This window comes from Lactuca sativa, chromosome 8 (genome assembly GCF_002870075.4).
Source record: "Lactuca sativa cultivar Salinas chromosome 8, Lsat_Salinas_v11, whole genome shotgun sequence".
NCBI classification, from domain to species: domain Eukaryota; kingdom Viridiplantae; phylum Streptophyta; class Magnoliopsida; order Asterales; family Asteraceae; genus Lactuca; species Lactuca sativa.
In genome coordinates this window covers 188,200,639-188,223,798 of record NC_056630.2, presented here as the reverse complement: position 1 = coordinate 188,223,798, position 23,160 = coordinate 188,200,639, and the positions used below count along the sequence as shown (strand labels likewise).

The 23,160-nt window shown below is 43.0% G+C and overlaps 1 protein-coding gene across 1 annotated transcript; it reads right to left on the bottom strand.

The window, feature by feature from the left end:
* Positions 1-1,189: 1,189 nt before the first annotated feature.
* Positions 1,190-3,078, bottom strand: LOC111916172 (protein STRICTOSIDINE SYNTHASE-LIKE 5). Its single transcript, XM_023911805.3, has 3 exons — positions 2,186-3,078; positions 1,863-1,995; positions 1,190-1,781 (listed from the first exon to the last, which is right to left on the bottom strand). The coding sequence occupies exons 1-3, from the start codon at positions 2,929-2,931 to the stop codon at positions 1,500-1,502; spliced, it is 1,161 nt and encodes a 386-aa protein (XP_023767573.1). The 5' UTR covers positions 2,932-3,078; the 3' UTR covers positions 1,190-1,499.
* Between the last annotated feature and the right edge of the window lie 20,082 nt (positions 3,079-23,160).

Here is a 23,160-nt window from a genome sequence, read left to right as displayed (position 1 = left end):
GATGATTTATGGTTTTATAATAATTTTCAAAACGAAATTTTTGGACCGTGTTTTTGGGGATGTTTCACCTAACTTGTTTTTAGTAGACAAGACGATGATCATGGAATGTTTTCATGGTGTGAATCTGATTCCTTTGAAGACGTTGGAAACAGTGTGAGCTTGGATTATAAAAAGATCAAAGATAAAAACAGGCACAAAATGTTAGTTGATTTTTGATTAGTGGAATGAATCTCTAATCCAAACTTGATTGCGGGAAATTGAAAGAATTTGCGGAAGACGAAATTAGATCAAGTTGTTACCATGTTAACGTTTATGAGAAAAACAAGAGAGAAAGCTCAAAAAAAATTTCATTGATTAATTGTAGAAAATAAAACCAATCATAGGTGGTGTTTGTTTTTATTAAAAAACCTCTTCAGACCACTTTTTGCTGCGCGACCCAGCACCCGCAACACTTGCCATTTCACAACAAATTTTTTTGTAAGGTTTCGGACTACAAAACCTCTGCGCGTGTTTTATTTTACGTAACACTTGACTTGCCTCTTCAAACACTTCGACTTTTATTTTTTCCAAATGATTTTTTTAGAAAATATGGTATAACTTGATTTTTTTATTGAAAAAAAATTATTTTTTTTTAAACTTTGATTTATGAATCTGATACATTTCTTTTTATAGTTTCCACAATTTTTATAATTGATTTTTTTTTAAACTTTGATTTTTTAATTTAATTTTTTTACCGTTTCTTCTAGTAATATTTTGCAGTTTTGATTGTATATTTTTTAACATGTATGATTCTTTTATGGATTTTCTATACTTTGTTTATAATATTATTTTTTTTATGTTATTTAAAATTAGTTTTTTTTGAAAAAACAAATTGACAGCTTCTTTTACATTTTTAGTTTTTTTTAGAAGTTTTATATTTTTGTTTTTTACATGTTCTTTTTAGTATATTTTCAATGATTTAAGATTAGAATTATTAAACTTTCGGTGTTAAAAACTATTTTCAGTTTGTAAAATTAGTTTATTTAAATTTTTAGTTTACTGCAGCAGCGTGTAAACATTAAAAAACAAACAAACTTCTTATTACAGGCTGCAACCATTTAATCTATATTTTTTCAGAGGGTTGCAAATATGATCCACAGACTTCATTGATTTTTGTTTTGAAAAAAACAAACACCTAACATGGTTATGCACCATAGTTATGTACATGAACTAGAGACTATGTTGCCAAATTAGAGACTAACTAACCAAAGACGTTTGCAAACAAAACTCTAACTAATCTTCTAGGTAAATTACAATAATGCCCTTGTATTAAATTACAAAACTATATATCCTCAAACGGAGCAACGAATGCTGACAAAGTTTGGTCCTAAAGCTTTCAATTCTAAAAGCCAATATTGTTGACTTTTTGCAGTGCATACAGATGATCGAGAAAAGCAAGAGTAGGTTACGAGTGTATAGCTGTACTTTATAATTAAATAATTAACCAGAACAGGTCTACATCAAGAAATCAATCTAAGAGGATGTTGAGTAAGATTTAAACGTGTTATGTATGGTTTTGTGACCGAACCCAAGTACAAGCTTTCCCCGATCTTCACTCCCGATGATGTCATTCCCCATGTCTCATCATAATACCCTCCCACCACCTTTCCTTCCAAATCTAACACAATAACTCCACCAAATTTCATGAGATCGGGCATTTTACGTAGGTGCTTTAGGGTAAACGCAAAAATCTTGCGCACAAATTGGTATTTCTGTGTATACGTAAATAAAAGGGAATTGTCCTGCATATATATAGAAAACTTGTCACATGATGAAAATTGTATAGTTGCTAGAAAAAGCATGTTATTAAGAAGCCAAATTACCCATGGTAGTGCCATCCAATAGTGTCCATCGCCATCATATCTTACATTGTCCGGTAACCCAGGTAAGTTCTTTGCGAAAACATCAATATATCCCTTCTTTTCCCCGTGTAAATAGTACCGAGAGCACCTTCTCCTACAATTGATAACAAATACAAATTTTAAAATCATAAAACTACTAGAAAATAAAGTAGCAGCAATGGATTCACTTCGATGACTTTAGAACTAGATTGATCAGCCGACTGAATCCATTGCTAGTAAATCATTAGTAACAAATGATAATAAATAAATTAAATATACAATGAATCAATACTTGTATTACATACATGAATGTCTCACAAAAGATCACAAAGTCTTGATCGGGTGAAAGTTCGACACCATTAGCGAAATAGAGGTCTCGAGCAATCACTTTCGTTTCTTTTGTCGATGGGTCATAGCTCAATAACCTACCGTGAGGTCGACCCTCCATAAGGTCATTCAACGCGGACCAATAGTTATATTTATACGTCGCGTCCGTGAAGTAAACCATGCTATTTTTCGCGACTACTACACCATCTGCCAACCCAACCTTTATGCCCTCGGCCTCATCAGTTAACAACTCAATTTTACCATCTACACTTACCTTAAGTAGCCCCTTATAAGCATCGGCCACAAAAACATCACCAGATTCATCAATCGCAAGCCCTAGCGGCTGGCCGCCAGTGTGAACCCAATTCTCCACCACCGAGTCCGCCCCCAAAACACTCAATGTGACTCGCTTGATCCACCCATCGTGACAACCGGTGTATATGACCCCAGACTTTGGTTCATAGACTATATCCTCGGGTCCGATCAGTAGACCGGACCCCACCTTTTCCACCCCAGAAAGACTTGCTGAGTTCTTTCTGGCTGGTACGTACATGGGTTCACTGACTTCCTGGAGCGGAAATGCTACCGTCTCATAAGTATCGAGCTGGATGACAAGCATTGCCACCACAACAATGGCCACCGTGGAAAACAGGAGGCTGAAACCCCATGAAGTGCTGCGCTTTTGAGTTGTGGTAGGCTTTAAGATTTTGGTCATCTTAACCATGTCTCGTATGATTAGAGGATTCCTCGGACGATGATATGAAGTTAGCAGGCCATTTTGTAATGTGCGCGCGGGAGTAGGTGTGCTATTTTGACTTAGGATATTGTGGTCGCGATTGGGGTGTAGTACGTGTTTATGCTATTATATTGTCATAATTTTGCTAGGAACCTTTCGTTCCACCCACTTCGAGAATCATCAGTATATATTATGTAATAATAACAATATATTATTATAGATAATTATCATTATTATTATGGAAAGTCTTGGGTTATAAAATGTATAAGGAAACGAGACGTATATCGTGACTATAACCATGCAATGACCCTGTTGACGAATCTAATATTGTTTTACATTTCCTTTAAACATAAATTATTAATTTCTTTTATATTATAAACTGATATTTTCTACTAATGTTTTTACCTAACTATTACTAGCTATAAATATATCATAAGTAAGTAGGTTTTTAGTTGGTTTAATAAGGTTTGTAATAACCATTAGATATATTTTTAAAGTTTAAAGTTTTCCACACATTATTATTATTATTATTATTATTATTATTATTATTATTATTGTTGTTGTTGTTGATAAATTATTATTACCGTTTAGATAATCTAAGTTCAAATCTAAGTTAATAAAGTTAAAATCTGTGTTGTAATCTAATAATGCTATAAGCTAATGATTATAACATGCATGCTATAACGGTGATATTTTAATCATTTATAGTATTTGTGTAACTGAGACAAACGTGTGAGTATATTTTGTTAATTAATGCATATAGGCTCCTCGACTAATTGCCTGTGATTCAATCTCGATTGTCTAACCATTTTTTAAGATTTTATTGTTTAACTGTACATGGTTGCGTATTGTTCCCTACATGAACACCCTATGACGACGACAATTTCGGATGCTATCCCGACGAGATGTCGTAGCCATAGGCTATGTAGACGCCTTATCGTTGGCAACCAATCTGTAGACATTGGTCAATATTGTCGTCGGCATAGATGTTGTCAGCATAGCTTCCCCCTATTGCGATGACATGTTGTCGGTACAACTTTTGTCAAACATATTTTCGGTAATTACCTGTGGCAACGACATGTCGTCAGGAAACCTATAGCGATGACATGTCGTCGTGAAAGATTTAAGCTATTACAATGACTAGTCGTCGCTATAGGTTTTTCATCGTTGTCCATTATATACCTATAGCGACGACATATTGTAGGGATAGCTACTGGTTGTTATTTTTGTTTTTACAAATTTTGTACATTATAATTCCTGCATTTTTAACAAATCCAAAAAACATTGCAACATATATCAATTGAAATACATTAACTATGTATGATTGTTCAAATTCAAGTTTAATATTATAATAGTAGTTAACTAACATTGTTCAAAATACTAAAAAAAATCAACCATTATTATCATAATCATCATCATCATCTTCTTCTCCTTCTTCTTCCATCCTTTCGGAAAATTGTTGAGAGGTACTTGCTTGTGTGTTAGAGTTGAATAGAAAGTTCAGAAATGGTGGTGGTTGGAAATTCGGAATACTTGACGCCAACGATGCATTATATTGTTAAAAGTATTCTTGTATTTGTTGTGCATCAAATTAGGATTGAGATTGCAGTTGAGATTGGGACGATTTAGAAGTGGAAGGCCGTTCATTTGGAATTAAACCAAAGTTGTCGGTTGGTCTTGTACCCACTCCGCGAGCATGCTCGCATCTCGTCCCAAAGGCACGTTCCAAACATTCTTCCTCGTCTACTTCTCCGCCTTCCCCAACCTCGTTTTGCAAATTTTCATATTCCTCTTGAATTTTCTCCTAAAATAAAGAAAACAATAAACAAACATTAATTAAAACAAACGACTAAACTTAAAGATTAAAATAATAATAATATTCCTTAAACAAAAAACTATAATTAATAATAATAATATATTTAAACAGCACATTTATTTCGTTTATCACTTACCCAATCTTCTTGTGCTCGACTTGTACACCAACCCGAACCTTCTTTGTAGCGTATTTGTCTCCAACCCTCAATATGCTGCGACTTGATTCCCATTTTATCTTATAATAAGTGAAAAAAAACAATAAATATATTTATACAAAAGTTAATAACAATTTTAAATAATACCAATGTATTTTATTACTTCTAAATAACGTTGTTGAACATAGGATCTACATCCATGAGCACTTGTGTTTGGAAGTTTCGACCTAGTAACTTTATTTTTAACCGATGTGCGTCTGTATTTATCGGTCAAAAACAACAAATCAATCATTTTGTTCTAAGTTTCGGCGGTCAAATCAGTCGGTGGACATCTTCTTGCCCTTTCCACATTATGATACCACCAACTCTAGCAAAATGTTTTTTTATCTGATACTTGCGCTCTCGATAAGCTCTTTGCATATATGCATGGATACCCACTCGAAGGGGTTCCTACAAGTCTGTGCCGCGATTTCAATTTCAATTTCATATGTACCTAAACAAATTTGAATTTCAGTTTCATATAACATTAACCAAGTAAAATAACATTTTATATATACAATTTCAATTTCATATAAACCTAAAAAAACAAACAACATACATATACCAAACAAACAACACAATCATACACATACCAAACAAACAACACAATTCTATAATCATAGGATGATCAATTTCAATTTCAATTTCATATAAACTTATACATATATACAATTTCAATTTCAATAAAAATTAGAAAAAAAACTAACCTTTTTCGTTCTTCTTGTTGTGATGGGCGGATTCCGATTGTCAAAGTTGATGATGATCTTCCGGTGGTGGCTGGTGGTCACCGAAAACACACAAAATCAGAAAAAAAACATGAAAAACCCACCAGATTCTTACCTGCTGCGGCAGTGAAGGAGAGAAGCTAGAAAGAGGGTGGATTCGTCGGTGGGAAGGCTGAAGGTGGTGGAAGACAGATGGTGGTGAAGCAAAATGTGACAACCCAAAATTTTTTACTTTGTAAGTTCAGCCAATCAATCGAAAGTCAGACTTGTTCTGCTATCTTTTAGCATTGTTAAGGATCGTTTTATGGGTTCTAAGCCTAGTACACTTAAGGACTGGGTGTAGGGTGATGTTAAATTAGGATCATCGGGTTTCAATCGAGCCAAACACTCCATCAAGAGGAGTGTACGGCCGCACACATGGGTGTACGACCGTACATCCATGGTGTTCATGAACTCATGCCCATATATGAGTTATGCCTTCATTTCTATTCATTTCTTACATTTCCAAGTCTAGAAAATCGGTTCTCTCTCAAGTATCATCAAGATTCTTCATTCTAATCCTCTAAAATCGTAAGTGATCCTTTTACCCTTCTTGATATCTCCCCTAGTTATGTATAATCTCATGATTCATCCATGAAAACAACTCTTTATGATAAATCTTTAAATCTTCATCCATTTCACCAAGAACACCAAGAACACACTTGTTCTTGGGCCGTGAACCCCATAGAGACCCTCAAAAGTGTGTGTATTCCCTTTATCATCTAGTTAGACATGTTAAACACTTGATTCATAGCCTTAAAACATCATCAAACTCAAGATCATCAAGGGTGTACAGTCGTACACACTTGGTGTGGCCGTACACACTTCAAGTCCTTCCAAAATGAAAGCTTTGTTCATCTTCTTATTGTACAATAGACCCACTAGTTTCCCCATGGATCAAACACCCTCTTTTGCATGTTTTCCATGAGTGTACGGCCGTACACTCCCTTAAGTTTCGTACACCCCTTTTAATAAATCACATGTGATTGTAACACTTAGTTCAAGTGTTTCTTAGTCCATAAGGGTGTTTCCTTGCATGTTAGTTGTTTAAAACACTAATTACGTGCCTATATATGCCATTATATGTCATTTAGGACTCATTTGTGTCTCGGGAATTCATTCGTGGAACTTCTCATCCTCACACGAATCTGCAATTGAATCACCAACATAAGGTGAGTTTATACCCCTATAATCAATCTTTTAAATTGTTTTAAATGCTTTTAGGGGGGGGGGGGGGGGGAATACAAGTTGAACACAATGATAATTGTGTAAATATTATTTGTGATAACCATCACTTTAAAGGATTTCTTATACTTTTATAAGTGATCAAAACCATTTCAAAAACTCTTTTAAGTTATGTTACTTTGTTGTTTATAAAACACCATTTTTAAAGTACAATCATAACTCAGTAGATAAATTAGTTTTTTATTCAAGTCAGTATCAGTTCAAGTATACATACTAGTAAACTATAACAGGTATAGTTTAGAGGTTCAGAAAATACTATAACTAGGATAGGGAGGAACATACTATAAAGAGAAATATGGAGGAACATACTAAAACAAGAACAAGATAACATTAATGTGAGACTACTTCAAGGCTTAGCAATTTGTTTGTTAAGCGGCGTTTTGTAACCAGAGTCTTCTAGAGGGAGAGCGTTATTAGTATGGTTACAACCACATCACATTTTTGACCTTAATTAAACGAATTGGTTTTAAGGTAGTCAGTACTTTAGTAATCACTTTAAAATACTATTGTATACCTTCATTATTACAAAAGACAATCAACACAGTTGAGTCCTAGTACATTCACTTAGAAAGGGGCCTATAATGCTAACTTTATGATTCCTTAGTGCATACATCAAGGATATATATTAATCGGGTCCGACAAACTGTAGGATCTGTGTTTTCCGCTTCATTTCCTGTTCCTTGTTTGGTTGTGGGCTTAGAGCAGATGCACCCAGTCTACTATCTATTTGGTCTTAGCTATATATATATATATATATATATATATATATATATATATATATATATATATATATATATATATATATATATATATATATATATATATTCCGTATACATGAAGAAATCATAAGGAGTACCAGGTATAGGTCAGGTCATAGTATACAAATTCAATACATCGTTTTCTAGTACAAAAACATACTTTTCTGTTAGAACACTTAGTAGGCTAAACTAGAAACTTACCAGTAAAAGGGTTTAATCCATTTTTGTGACATCCAAAATTTCAAACCAATTTAAACTTTTTAAAACATGTCAAGTTCATCAAAACATTACAACTTTATTTTCAAAATATTGATTATCAGAGCTTTTCCCAGAAACATAAACACAATAGGAGGAGTTGTACGATCACGCCTTGGCCTTGCCTCGATCCCCCGATGTACCTGAAACAATAAACTGAAACTGTATGCCCGAAAGCTTAGTGAGTTACCCCCAAAATACCGATACACATACAGTCCACATATCAATATCAACATTAACATATCATATCAATCAAAACAGAACAGCATGCACTGGGTCCACAGCTTTTCAAGCTGGACTACCCCCTGGGCCTTCAGTACGAGTCTGGAATGCCTACCAGGACCTCAACTTGTATCTGGAGTGCCATCGAGCCCTCAATACGAGTCTGGAATGCCTACCGGGCCCTCAGCTCGTATCTGGAATGCTCCCGAGTCCTTAGTATGAGTGTGGAATGCCTACCGCGCCCTCAGCTCATAACTAGAATACTCTAGGGTTTGTTGGCTACCGTACTGAGCAGTACAACCTCTACCCATCCCACATAACGTGTCGACATGTATCATGACTAATGCACATACAGATAATCATATAGTATCACAGGCAGTCCTACAAATCTACCTGACTAGCATATCAACTGGCATTCATCACTAACTCAACTCAACATATCAATAACTACTAGGATATCAAATCCAATGGGTCGGCCTTGGTGCCTTAGACCCCTTAGTATAGTGAGGATAACTCACCTCGTAGATGTCAGCTCGGTAAATAAATCACAGCTCTCTGATCACTCGTCAAAGACTCCACCACCTATTACCATAATACGAACATACTCATAAGTCTTCATCCTCACAGAGTACTTCATAACCCAACTAGTTAACCCTGGTCAAAGTCAAAGTCCTTAGTCAAGGTCAATAGTCCATGTTGACCTTAACTCGTCGAGTACCCTCGGCTACTCGCCGGGTTCCTTGAAATCCTTACCCACTCGCCGAGTCACCAGGGTGACTCGTCGAGTTCCCACGATTCTTGATTGAGGACCTATGGCCACCCGTCGAGTTTCCTTCTAGTAACACGTCGATACACACACATTTCTAATTTGGGGAAAACTCATCTGACTCGCCGAGTTGTTCATGCAACTCGTCGAGTCTATGGCAATCTTCATCGGACTCGCTGAGTTGTTCATCCAACTCATCGAGCCCACGACTTTCTTCATATGACTCGCCGAGTCGCCCTTGCGACTCGACGAGTTCCTTCAGTCCTTAAGCCATACAGACCCATTTTAAGACATGAAATGGCTCCAAATTACAGATCCAAGCTCCCATGGCATGCCTTTCACGTAAAGTTGCAAACTTTACGTGCATACATGGCTAAAAAGGTTCTTAATGCAAAAACTAAGCTCTTAATGGGTTTCATGCACAAGGGGGGCCTCGCTGCATACTCTTCGCATGCATGGCGTAACTCTTCTGCCTACTCTGCGCAGTCTGCAGTCTGCTACAAACCTACAAGATCAACTCTGTGGTCTTGAGCACCACTTTAGTGCTCCCAATGCGCTGACCGACCTCGCCCCAACAAATCGGGGTCCTGCACTTCCTTCCGTATAGCATCTCGAAAGGAGGACGGTCAATGCTAGCGTGGTAACTGTTGTTATACGAAAATTCCGCTAGTGGAAGATACGTATCCCAACTACCACCGAAGTCTAGATCACATGCCCGGAGCATGTCCTCGAGAGTCTGAATCGTCCTCTCGCTCTTCCCGTCCGTCTGGGGGTGGAAGGCGGTGCTAAAATGAAGACGAGTCCCCATCTCGTCATGAAACCGCTTCCAAAATCTGGAAGTAAAACGGACGTCTCGATCTGACACTACCGAAACAGGCACTCCGTGCCGTGCTACTACCTCGCGCATATAGACGTCGGCTAGCTTCTTAGCCGATATGCTCTGCTGGATCGGTATAAAATGTGTGCTCTTGGTCAGCTGATCCACTATGACCCAAATCGAATCCACTCTCCGTGCGATCCTGGGAAGCTTGGTGACAAAATCCATGGTAATGTCCTCCCATTTCCACACGAGAATATCTAACAGCTGCATCTTGACGTGGGGTCTCTGGTGCTCTGCCTTGAGCTTCCTGCAGGTCAGGCATCTCTCCACATACTAGGCGACATCCTACTTCATGCAGGGCCACCAATAGTCGGGTCGAAGATCTCTGTACATCTTCGTTTCCCCTGGGTGGATGGAAAATCGAGACTTATGAACCTCGTCCATCAACACCTGCGGTACTCCGCCCCAGTACGGTACCCAAACCCTCCCATGAAGGGTCAACAATCCTCGACTGTCATAATCAAAGGAAGATACTCGGCCTACGATTCTCTCACACTTCTGCTTCTCCTCCTTGAGACCCTTGACCTGTGCCTCCCTGATCTGATCCAACAATGGAGTAATCACTATCATCCTCAGGCATACATCCTTGATCGGGGCCGCTGCCGCCTTGTGAATCAGGGCGTCGGCCACTACGTTGGCCTTCCCCGGGTGATAAAGGATCTCACAATCGTAATCCTTCACCACATCTAACCACACCGACGTTGGCTCATGTTAAGATTCGGCTGGTACATGAGGCACCTTAGACTCTTGTGATCCGTGTAGATGGTGCAATGGACCCCATAGAGATAGTGTCTCCAAATCTTGAGGGCGAACACCACTGCCCCCAACTCCAAATCATGCGTCGGATAGTTAGCCTCGTGAGGCTTCAGCTGTCTGGAGGCGGAAGCTATCACATGCCCCCGCTGCATCAACACTGCCCCCATACCTATGATTGAGGCATCACAGTAGACTACAAAATTATCCACTCCCTCTGGCAGGGTAAGAATCGGTGCCTCGCACAATTGTTGTCTGAGGGTCTCAAATGCTGCCTGCTGCTCAGGCCCCCAACGAAACACCACCGACTTCTTGGTTAGTCGGGTGAGTGGAACTGCTATCTTGGAGAAATCCTAAATGAATCTCCTGTAGTACCCTACCAAAACTAGGAAGCTCTGAATCTCTGATGGAGAGTTCGGGACCTCCCACTGCATCATGGCCTCTATCTTGGCCGGATCTACCAGTATGCCCTTCTGGTTGACGAGGTGCCCAAGGAACTGCACCTCGCGCAACCAGAACTTGCACTTGGAGAACTTTGCGAAAAGTTTCTCCTTACTCAAGACCTCTAGCACCTCCCTCAGGTGCTCCTCGTGCTGCTCCTGAGTCATGGAATAAACCAAGATGTCATCGATAAATACAATCACATACCGATCCAACATCGGCCTGTACACACGGTTCATGAGGTCCATGAATGCGGCCGGAGCGTTGATGAGCCCAAACGGCATCACCACAAACTCATAATGACCATAACGGGTCCTAAAAGCTGTCTTCTGAACATCCTCACCCCTGACCCGCATCTGATGATAACCGAAGCGCAGATCAATCTTGGAAAACCAAGATGCTCCCTGAAGCTGATCGAACAAGGCATCTATCCTCGGAAGTGGGTAACGGTTCTTCAACATTACCTTGTTCAACTCCCGGTAGTCTATGCACATACGGTGCGACCCATCCTTCTTCTTCACAAACAAGATCGGGGCTCCCCATGACGAACTACTCGGTCTAATGAAACCCTTGTCTAGCAGCTCCTGCAGCTGCGTAGACAATTCCTGTATCTCTGGAGGAGCCAACCGATACGGTGCCTTGGCTATCGGAGCCGCACCAGGAACCAGGTCAATCCTGAACTCAACCTATCTCTCTGGAGGTATCCTAGGCAATTCCTCTGGGAACACGTCCGGGTACTCTCGCAGCACTGTTACATCATCTACTATCATTGTACCCTTATCCTGGGTATCCATCACATATGCGACATAACCTGCGCAACCCTGTGGAAAGTAGCGCCTCGCTCTCGCTGCTGAATCACTAACTCTCCCCCGCTGGGAGTGCGACGCCCTGAATCACTAACTCTCCCCCGCTGGGAGTGCGAACCCTCACTAGCTGCAACTCGCAATCAATCACCGCCCCATTGGGGCTCAGCCAATCAATGCCTACTATGACCTTGTTCCCTCGCAAAGGAATAGGGACCAGGTCCACCAAAAACTACTCATCGAATAACTGCAACGAGCATGCCTTATGCACCCTCGCGACCCTGACGGTCCTATCATCGGCTATCTCCACCTCGAGTGGATAGTCTAACTCCCCAGGAGCTCTGCTAAACCTCTTGCTAAGCGCAAGAGAGACAAACAATCGGGTAGCCCCCGAATCAAATAACACTGTAGCTGAAATGTCGTTCACTAAGAACGACCCTATACATAAACATATAACATTAGAACCAATCAATAATAAATGCAGAGATAAAAGGAAAATACGTACCTGTCACCACGCAAGAGTCGCTCACGCCTCCTCTACTGTCATCTGAAAAGCTCTACTCTTCGCCATTGGCGCCTTGGCCCGGCCCTGACGACCGTCCGTAATCCTCAATGTAGCAGGGGCATGTGCCGACACCTTCCCTGCTGCTGCTAAGCTCGGGCACTGGGACTTTTTATGTCCCCTCTGATTGCAATGGAAGCAAATCAGATCTGATGATGTGGTGGCAGTGGTAGAAACTGTACAATCTCTCCTCATATGCCCAGTCCGACCGCACTTGTAGCAGCTGGAACTCCCTGCCTTGCACGCCCCATCGTGCGATCTCCCATACTTGCCACACCGACTGTGGCTCTATTGACCTCTGGACCTATGATCCGAAACCTTGGGCTTCTTGCCCGAACTCCCTGTACTCGATGCCGCCTCCGACTTCCTCTTCTTCTCCATCTCAAGACCAATCTCTCTCTCTCTCTCTCGAGCCCTCACAATCATATCATCCAACGTCTTACAACTGGATCGGTTCACAAACTGGCGGATATCACTCCATAGCATCTGATGATAACGGGCCTTCTTCATTTCCTCGTCAACTGCGTACTGAGGAACAAGAAGAGCCCTCTCCCTAAACTTAGCGGTAATCTCCGCCACTGTCTCTGTAGTCTGAGTAAGGTCCTGAAACTCTCTGACTAACTGTTGCACCTCAATAACCGGTGCGAGCTCGGCTCTGAACCTGGTGGTAAAATCAGCCCAAGTCATAGTATCAAGTGTTGTGTCATCCCCGATACCATGCCCAACCTCCTCCCACCAGTCATGTGCACTGTCCTTCAGGAGACAGGATGCTAATCTGACCTTGTCCCCCTCGGGACATCTGCTAGTGCGGAACGTGTCGGCAACATCTGCCAACCACCTAGCACTCGCAATAGGGTCCCGCGCCCCATGGTAGTCTGGAGCTCCACAAGCCCGGAACTCCCTGAAGGTGAGTGTGCGTGACCCCATCATGGCCGCCATCTCAGCACGAAATGTGCTCAACTTCTCATCCATCAACTCCAAGATACCCTCCTTGATCGAACTGAAGATCACATGAGTCTGCTCAAGTATGATATGGGTAACCTCTGAAGTGAAAAACTCCCTAGTTTGCTCATCCAACTGCTCGGCCCCCGAGCCTGATCCTGATCCCTCCCCGGCACCTGAGCTGCCGACTGCTGGCCTAGGGCATAAAACCACCATTCTGAAAACACATCATGATAAACGTCAGAAACACTGATATATCTCGAGGGATCGCTACTACTACAGGTTTCCTGGTCTCGCCTCGGCCTTCCTTGATTCAAGTACAGATCCTCTGCTTCCAGTAGTATGGGCCCCTACTACCTTCCACATCTATCCGTACTTTCCTCAAGAACCGCCTCGACTCCACCAAGTCACTACTACTGCTACTGATCTCTGCTACTCTCATCCTAGGCTTGCCTTAAGGGAAATCTCTGACTCAACAAAAAACAGTCCTCAACTGCTGAAGGCCTCCTTGTAATGCCAATTAGTCATCACCTGAATACCATCACATGTGACGAGGATCAGATAATCCTTCGAGTAAAAGACTCATTCCCACAATGGTTGAACTCAAACAAGAGCTGCGCAGTAGGGCCAAATCCAACACTCTGAGATTATTCAACCATAATCTCATGTGATGTGTCGTATTCACCTAATGGCTAACTCCCATCACTCGGAGTCCCACAAAGCACAAAGCAAGCAACATTCGGACACAGGAAGCTAATCAAGCAACTATATTCTCATAACAAGAAACTGTACTAGCATACAACGCTAAGCTCGTACTGTCAGGCATAACCTAAACAGGCGATGCTATTGCTGTCTACTCAATACTAGTATGCAATTCTCATAAAGATGAAACACATATAGCAGGTACATAAGGCATCCTCCTAGATCCTTAGTCCTATTCTAGCATGTTGTTCTACTGAAACTAAAACTGATAATCATAACATAAACTTGTATGGGTAATTTTGGAGTACTTACTTGAGCTCGGCTGATCGCATGCACCACACCCTCTTCTCGTTTTCAAAACTCTTTTCTTTATAAGTCTCTTTCTCAAAAATTCTTTTGAAAACATTTTTCTTTCGAAAATCTTTTTACTATTTCCTTAGTTTGAGTTCAGTCACACCCGTAAGTGTGCCTGAATCCCTCAAACCAAGGCTCTGATACCAACTTGAAACGACCCAAAATACGACCCAAAAATTTTGTTTAAATAATACTAAAGATATCAACCATTTATAATATATCATGAAATCTTACGTCATAAATCCTAAAAGTTATAATAGAGGTGTCATGACAAAAGAACTGTATCAACATAACATAGTATCTGAAATAAACTCCTAGGACAAAAGTTGAAACTGTGGTGTGTGCAATGCCATCATCCCGAGCTCTTCCCTTTGCTTGCGGAAGTACCTGAAACCAAAACTGAAACTGTAAGCACAAAGCTTAGTGAGCTCCCCCAAACTACCACATACCATACAATAACATATAAACCACATATTGGGCCTTGCCCACATCATCGGACCGAAATCCAGAAACTGCATCGAATCGAAGTCCGGAAACTGACCAGGGCTTTGCCCTCTGCATCGGACCGAAATCCGGAACTGACTGGGACCTTGTCCCCTGCATCGGACCGAAGTCCGGAAACTGACTAATCATAACATAGCATAGCATAAACATATCAACTAGCATAAACACATATACTGCATATTGCATCAGACCGAAGTCCGGAACACATATGAAAAGACATGCTTGAATCACAAAGAAATCAAGCACACTGAAGTACTACATCGGACCAAAGTCTGGAACTACTGCTAACTAGACGGGCCGACATTATGGCCGTAGACTTCTTCCTACCGGAAGGAAAACTCACCTCGTAATGTTGGCTGCTAAGATGCTAACTCTAAAAGTGGCTGACCGCTGCTCCGGAACTGTCCGGCTACAAATCCCAACAACACTAGATTAGTTACTTGCAAATACCCTCAGGGTAAGATGACTATTTTACCCTTGGTCAAAGTCAACTCCCTGGTCAAAGTCAACTTCCAGTTGACCGGACTCGCCGAATCAGGGCGCAGACTCGCCGAGTCCCTCCTTTACTATATCTGACTTTAACTCACCGAGTCCCTTTCCCACTCATTGACTCACCTTGAACTTACAGGTCAAAGAAAAACAGGGACTCGCGACTCGACTCGTCGAGTCTGAAGAACAACTCGTCGAGTCCGGTCGTGCAGATCACATACAATTGAATTCCAAACCATTCCAGAGCATCTAACTTGTATATCTGAGCCCCTGGAACCATCTCAACACGTAAAATTGGTAACTTTACGTATAACTAAGAAGGAATGAAGCTATTTCACTCAAACACTACTTTTCTTGAGAAAACTCATCCGACTCGCTGATTTGTATGAACAACTCGTCGAGTCTAAGGCAAACTTCATCGGACTCGCCGAGTCTATTCAGTCCCTTTTCCATACAGACCTAATTTGAGCCATGCAGCGGCTCCAAATTACAGATCCAAGCTTCTAGGGCATGCTTATCACGTAAAGTTGCAAACTTTACGTGCATGCATGGCTTTAAAGAGTTCAAATGCAAACCCTAAGCTCTTAATGGGGTTCCAAGCTCAAGAGGGACCTCAATCACGAACATAACTGAAACTTTACACTTCTAGAATGCAATGAGAGTCCATATCTGAAGTTTTCATCCAAGGAGAGTCCATATCTCAAGTTTTGAATCATAAAAGGCTCCAAAGAAGACATAACATGCATAAAGGAGGTTATAATGGAGGAAAGAACAAGGTCATAACTTCATTGCCTGAATGAAGAACAGATGTAAGCTAACTCCTGGATCTTCCTTCCCTTCTATGGCCCTTCTTTCCTTCCCAAAGCTTCCAAGCTATCACAAGCACACTCAAACTCAACAATGGGGCTAGGGTTTACAGGGGAAATGTTCTAAGAGTGATAGAGGAGAGGTTGGGGGTGCATAAGTTTGTTTAAATATGGTGCAAACCCTTAAATTAGGGCTTCATCCAGACAGGCGGACTCGCCGAGTCCAGCGTATGAACTCGTCGAGTAGCCATCTCAAAACGCGTGATCGTCCCGCCTCTACTCGACGAGTCGGGCTACAGACTCGTTGAGTACCCCTTCAGAAATGAAAATACTTTATTTAAATTACATACTAGAAATGGGGCGTTACATCTGTAACTACAAAACATGGAACGTGTTGTGAATCCGGCTAAGCTCTTCCGGAAGCTCAAGCCTATAAGCCACCTTGCCAACCCTGGCAATGATCCTGAATGGCCCAATATATCGAGGGACCAATTTTCCCCTCTTCCTGAAGCGGATTACACCCTTCTAGGGTGAGACCTTTAGAAGCACCATGTCACCTACCTGTAATTCCAACTCGGATCGACGTCTGTTGGCGTAACTTTTCTGCCGACTCTGAGTTGTCTACAGTCGTTGCCTGATCTACTGAATCTTCTCGGTAGTCTGCAAGACCATCTCCATCCGACCCATCACCCTGTGACCCACCTCGCCCCAACAAACCCAGGTGCGACACCTCCGCCCGTACAACAGCTCGAATGGCGGGGTGCCAAGACTTGAATGATAGTTGTTGTTGTAGGCGAACCCCGCAAGCGGTAGGTGAGAATCCTAACTCCCATCGAATTCGATGACACACGCCCTCAACATATCCTCGAGGGTCTGAATAGTCCGCTCGCTCTAGCCATCTGTCTACGGGTGGAATGTTGTGCTGAAGTGCAATCGCGTGCCCAGCTCCTCATGAAACTTTTGCCAGAAACAGGAGGTAAAACTGACATCCCGATCAGAGACAATGGAAACGGGAATCACATGGTGAGACACGATCTCGCAAACATACACTTCGGCCAGTTTCTCGGCCGACGAACTCTCCCGTATGGCCAAGAAATGGGCACTCTTGGTCAATCGATCCACGATGACCCAAATGGCATCAAACCCCTTCGCCATCCTTGGTAGCTTTATGATAAAGTCCATCGTGATCTGTTCCCATTTCCACACGGGAACCTCCAGGGGCTGTAGCTTGCCATGCGGCCTCTGATGCTCGACCTTAACCATCCTACAGGTCAAGCTCCTCTCGACGTACCAAGCAATCTCGCGCTTCATACACGGCCACCAATAGCTCAAACTCATATCCCGACACATCTTAGTGGCCCCCGGGTGAATAGCAAAGTGACACTTATGAGCCTCCTCCATAACCATCTGCCTAACCCCACCAGACACTGGAACCCAAACCCGACCGCATCGGGTCAATAACCCCCGACTACCCTCCAAGAACCTGGTATTCTCAACCTTGATCCTCTCTAACTTCCAATTCTCTGGTCGTATGCCCTCTGCCTGGGCATCTCTGATCAAACTCACAAGCGGAGAATCCACCGTTATCCTCATATATACCATGAGGGTAGAAGATCCAGCCGACTTGCGGCTCAAAGCATCCGCAACCACATTCTCTTTACCAGGGTGGTAAAGGATCTCATAATCGTAGTCCTTAACTACATCCAGACACCTATGCTACCTCATGTTCAGGTTTGGCTGATCCATGATATGTCTCAAGGTCTTGTGATCCGTGTTAATGGTACAGCGGACCCCATAAAGGTAATGTCTCCATATCTTGAGGGCGAACACCACCACCCCCAGCTTAAGTCATGCGTAGGGTATCTCGTCTCATGTGGCTTTAGCTGCCCGATGCGTAGGCTATCACTCGTCCTCTCTGCATGAGGACCACCCCTAAACCTGTGGTGGATACATCAAAGAACACCACAATATCCTCAACCCCTCCGAGAGTGTCAATACTGGTGCCTCACACAAACGCTGACAGAGGGTCTCAAACGCCCTTTACTGCTCAGGGCCCCATTGGAAATCCACCCATTTCCTCGTCAGGCGAGTGAGGGGTACTGCAATTTTGGAGAAATCCTGTATGAATCTTCGGTAGTATCCCGCCAATCCCAAAAAGCTCCTAATATTTGAGGGAGATTTCGGGACCTCCCACTGCATAACCGCCTCGATTTTGGCCAGATCGACCAAAATTCCCTCCTGGTTAACGAGATGTCCGAGGAACTGGACCTCTCGCAACCAAAAATCACACTTTGAGAACTTGGCATACAACCGTTCCCGTCTCAGCACTCCCAGAAGCTCTCGCAGATGCTCCTCATGCTACTCTCGGGTCTTGGAATACACCAAGATATCATCTATAAACACTATGACCGAGCAGTCAAGCATTGGTCTGCAGACCCGATTCATCAGATCCATAAATACTGCTGGCACGTTGGTGAGCCCAAACGGCATCACCACGAACTCATAATGTCTATAACGTGTTCGGAACGCGGTCTTCTCCACGTCTTCCTCTCTGACCCTTACCTGATGATACCCAGATCTCAAATCTATCTTGGAAAACCAAGATGCACCCTGCAACTAATCGAAGAGATCGTCTATCCTCGGGAGTGGGTAACGGTTCTTCACCGATAACTTCAATTCCCGATAATCAATGCACATCCGGTGCGAACCGTCTTTCTTCCGGACAAAAAGAATCAGTGCTCCCCATGTAGAACTGCTAGGTCGAATGAACTACTTGCCCAACAGTTCCTGTAGCTGCGACGGCAGCTCCTGCATCTCTGGTGGCGCCAATCGGTATGATGCCTTAGCGATAAGGGCCGCACCTACTACCAGGTCGATCCTAAACTCGACCTGCCTCTCCGGAGGTATCCCTGGCAACTCTTTCGGAAACACATCTGCAAACTCCCTGACCACTGGTACATTGGAAACCGAGGTCTGGTCCTTGATTCGCGTATCTACCACATACGCTAGATAACCCACACACCCATGCTGAATGTACTGCCGAGCCCTGGCAGCTGAACAAACGTTGATCCTACTCTGGTGCCCTCACCATATATAACCAACTCTCCCCTACTTGGGGTTCGAACCACCACTCGCTGGCCCTCGCAATTAATCATAGCACCGAACCGAATGAGCCAATCCATGCCCACAATCACGCACACCTCCCCCATGGGGATCGGAATCAAATCTATTAGAAAAGACACCCCGAAAATCTCCAAGTCATATCCTCGATAAACTGAAGAAGCGGAAACCCCGTGTTCGTTGGCAATAGACAATCGCAACGGACACTCTAACTCGCCAACTGGCGTACGGAACTCCCTACTAAAAGACTGTGACACGAAGGACCAACTCGCCCCCGAGTCAAATAAGACCAAAGCAGGAAAAGAGCTCACCAAAAACGTATCTAATCACAGGTACAATAGATAAGCATACACCAGATAAATAAAACAAGATGAGGATAGAAACATACCAGTAACCACATCTGGTGCTGCTCTGGCCTCCTTCGTCGAGAGCTGGAAAGCACGACCCTGAGTCTTCGGAGGCTCTGCCCTAACTGGTCTCCCATCCGTGATCCTCAAAGTAGTGGGTGCTGCCGCCTGCACCAGCTTGGTGGCAAGTAGTGGACAGTTGGCCCTCATGTGACCAACCTGATCGCAGTGATAACATAACCTCATACCCTGAGCTAGGGCATCCTGGCGACAATCCTTCGCGTAATGCCCCTCCTTGCCACACTTGTGGCACTAACTACCAGCCCGACATACACCAGAATGAACCTTGCTACACTTCCCACAAGTGCAGCCCTGCCGACCTCCGGTCCTAGTATCAACGGTCTTAGACCGCTTAGGCGCCAGCTGAGACAGCGTTGGGTCCGATCGCTACTCCCTTAGTTGCAACTCAATCTCTAACTCCCGCCGTCTGGCGGCCTCTTGTAACTCCAGAAGAGTATCACATCGCTGGGTAGATACAAACTGTCGGATATCAGTCTTGATCATACTCAGATAACGGGTCATCTGAGACTGCTCGTAAGAAAACTCTGGGCAGAACATCGCCCACTCGGTGAACATACGGGTGATCTCCGTCACCGACTCTCAATTCTGTCTCAATCTCAGAAAATCTTGTGCCAAACGTTCCCACTCAACCCTCGGAAAGTAACAGCAACTCTCTGATCATCAGTGTAAGCCCTAATCGTAAGTCTCCACCAGTCCTTGGCCCTGGACCTAAGCAGGTTTAGAGCACACCTGACCTTTTGGTCAGCAGGACACGAGCAGGTGAAGAAACACCCCTCCACATCTGAAATCCATCTCATAGCCTTGATGGGATCCTACGTCCCATCAAAAGTAGGGGCTTCGTGTTATCGAAGTCCCTATACTAAAAAACCCTACCAATTCCTCCCCCTGCCGTAGATATAGCTGATGATGCTGCTGTGGCAGCTGTCTCTGCAAGGGCTACGTAGCGCTCATCAAAATACTCTACCATGGCAGTCTTAATCGACCCGAACATTTCCGGCAACTCGGCCCGGAACAACGCAGCAACCTTATCGTGCAGGATTGCTCGGATCCTGTCATCCATTTCATCTGACCTCATATGGCCAATAGTCTCGGGTGCTGTCAGCTCCCCTTGTCCGCCCTCTCCTGATCCTGATCCTGATCCCTAACCAGATCCAGTCACAAAGAGCCTGGTCATCACCATTCTGAACATAACACAAGGTATCAGATAACTCATACAAATAACTGGGGACCAACCCCCGACAAAACCCTAGGGGTTGTGACTTCCTTGTTACGCGTATGGGTCCTGTGCTTTCAATAGTATGGGCCCATACTACCTTCCACACCTACCCATATTTTTCCCAAGTATCATCACAAGGCCCTAATAATACACATAATCATATCGAGCACTCAAGCCTCACTCCTAAAGGAAGGCTAAATGCCTCGAAGTCGGCGGACTCCTCCCAAACAACCAACCCACCCACGAAACTTCCACTAACCCTGCAGCACTAGTGTATGCTAGCCATACATAACGCTAGACCCTATAGAATTTCGAATATTCAATCCTACCCTAAGCTCCCAATCCAACAAGAACAGAACATAAGGCTAAATCAAACATTCTCAGGCAATAAGATCTTAATTATGTACAACCGTGATGCCTACACTAAATAACTACAGTAATGATGTCAATTTCATATAAGGAAAACCCTAGGCTAGCAGGCATCATGTACCAGGCAATTCTATCATGCAATTCCTGAAGATTCCTAGCCTAGTACTAGCATGCTGTTCTAACATATCACATAATCAAATAACTGTATGGTATTTTGGGGTGTACTTACTGGCTCCGGCTGAGTGTACACCCTACATCTATCCTCCATTTATTTTGAAAACCAATTTCTTAAAACATTTTGAAAACCTTTCCTTCGTTTGAGACTGGATTCACACGAATGTTCCTCCAATTCACTCAAACCAAGGCTCTGATACCAACTTGTGACATCCAAAATTTCAAACCAATTTAAACTTTTTAAAACATGTCAAGTTCATCAAAACATTACAACTTTGTTTTCAAAATACTGATTATCAGAGTTTTTCCCAGAAACATAAATACAATAGGAGGAGTTGTACGATCACGCCTTGGCCTTGCCTCGATCCCCCGACGTACCTTAAACAATAAACTGAAACTGTAAGCCCGAAAGCTTAGTGAGTTACCCGCAAAATACCAATACACATACAGTCCACATAGCAATATCAACCTTAACATATCATATCAATCAAAACAGAACAACATGCACTGGGTCCATAACTTTTCAAGCTGGACTACCCCTGGGCCCTCAGCACGAGTTTGGAATGCCTACTGGGCCCTCAGCTCGTATCTAGAATGCCATCGAGCCCTCAATATGAGTCTGGAATGTCTACCGCGCCCTCAGCTCATATCTGGAATGCTCCCAAGTCCTCAGTATGAGTCTGGAATGCCTACCGGGCCCTCAACTCATATCTGGAATACTCTAGGGTTTGTTGGCTAACGCACGGAGCAGTACAACCTCAACCCATCCCACATAACATGTCGACATGTAGCATGACTAATGCATATACAGATAATCATACAGTATCACAGGCAGTCCTACAAATCTACCAGACTAGCATATCAAGTGGCATTCATCACTAACTCAACTCAACATATATCAGTAACTACTAGGATATTAAATCCAATGGGTCGTCCTTGGTGCTTTAGACCCCTTAGTATAGTGAGGATAACTCACCTCATAGATGTCAGCACGGTAAATAAATCATAACACTCCGATCACTTATCAAAGACTCCACCACCTATTACCATAATACGAACATGCTCATAAGTCTTCATCCTCACAGAGTACTTCATAACCCAACTAGTTAACCTTGGTTAAAGTCAAAGTCCTTAGTCAAGGTCAACAGTCCATGTTGACCTTAACTCATCGAGGACCCTCGGCTACTCACCAAGTTCCTTGAAATCCTTACCCACTCGCCGAGTCACAGGGTGACTCGGCGAATTCCCACGATTCTCGATTGAGGCCCTATGGCCACCTGTCGAGTTTCCATCTAGTAACTCGTCGATACACACGCATTCCTAACTTGGGGAAAACTCATCCGACTCGCTGATTTGTTCATGCAACTCGTCGAGTTTATGGCAATCTTCATCGGACTCACCGAGTTGTTCATCCAACTCGTCGAGCCCACAGCGGTCTTCATATGACTCACCGAGTCGCCCTTGAGACTCGCCGAGTTCCTTCAGTCCTTAAGCCATACAGACCCATTTTATGTTGGGTTTTGAGCATTCTAACACTCCTAAGTGTACATGCAACCCTAAATACCTTGGATCTATTTTTTCTCTATTATACATACAAATATGAACTTTCCAAGGTATTCATCCAAACTAGCATAAAAACATTGATTCATATGAAT

Bases quoted from the DNA above. Each gene is read 5' to 3' on its own strand.
- LOC111916172 (XM_023911805.3), bottom strand. From the start codon at position 2,931: ATGGTTAAGATGACCAAAATCTTAAAGCCTACCACAACTCAAAAGCGC. The intron at 1,996-2,185 runs GTATGTAATACA...TATCAATTGTAG, and splicing joins ATCTTTTGTGAGACATTCAT to GAGAAGGTGCTCTCGGTACT. The intron at 1,782-1,862 runs GTAATTTGGCTT...ATATATATGCAG, and splicing joins ATTGGATGGCACTACCATGG to GACAATTCCCTTTTATTTAC.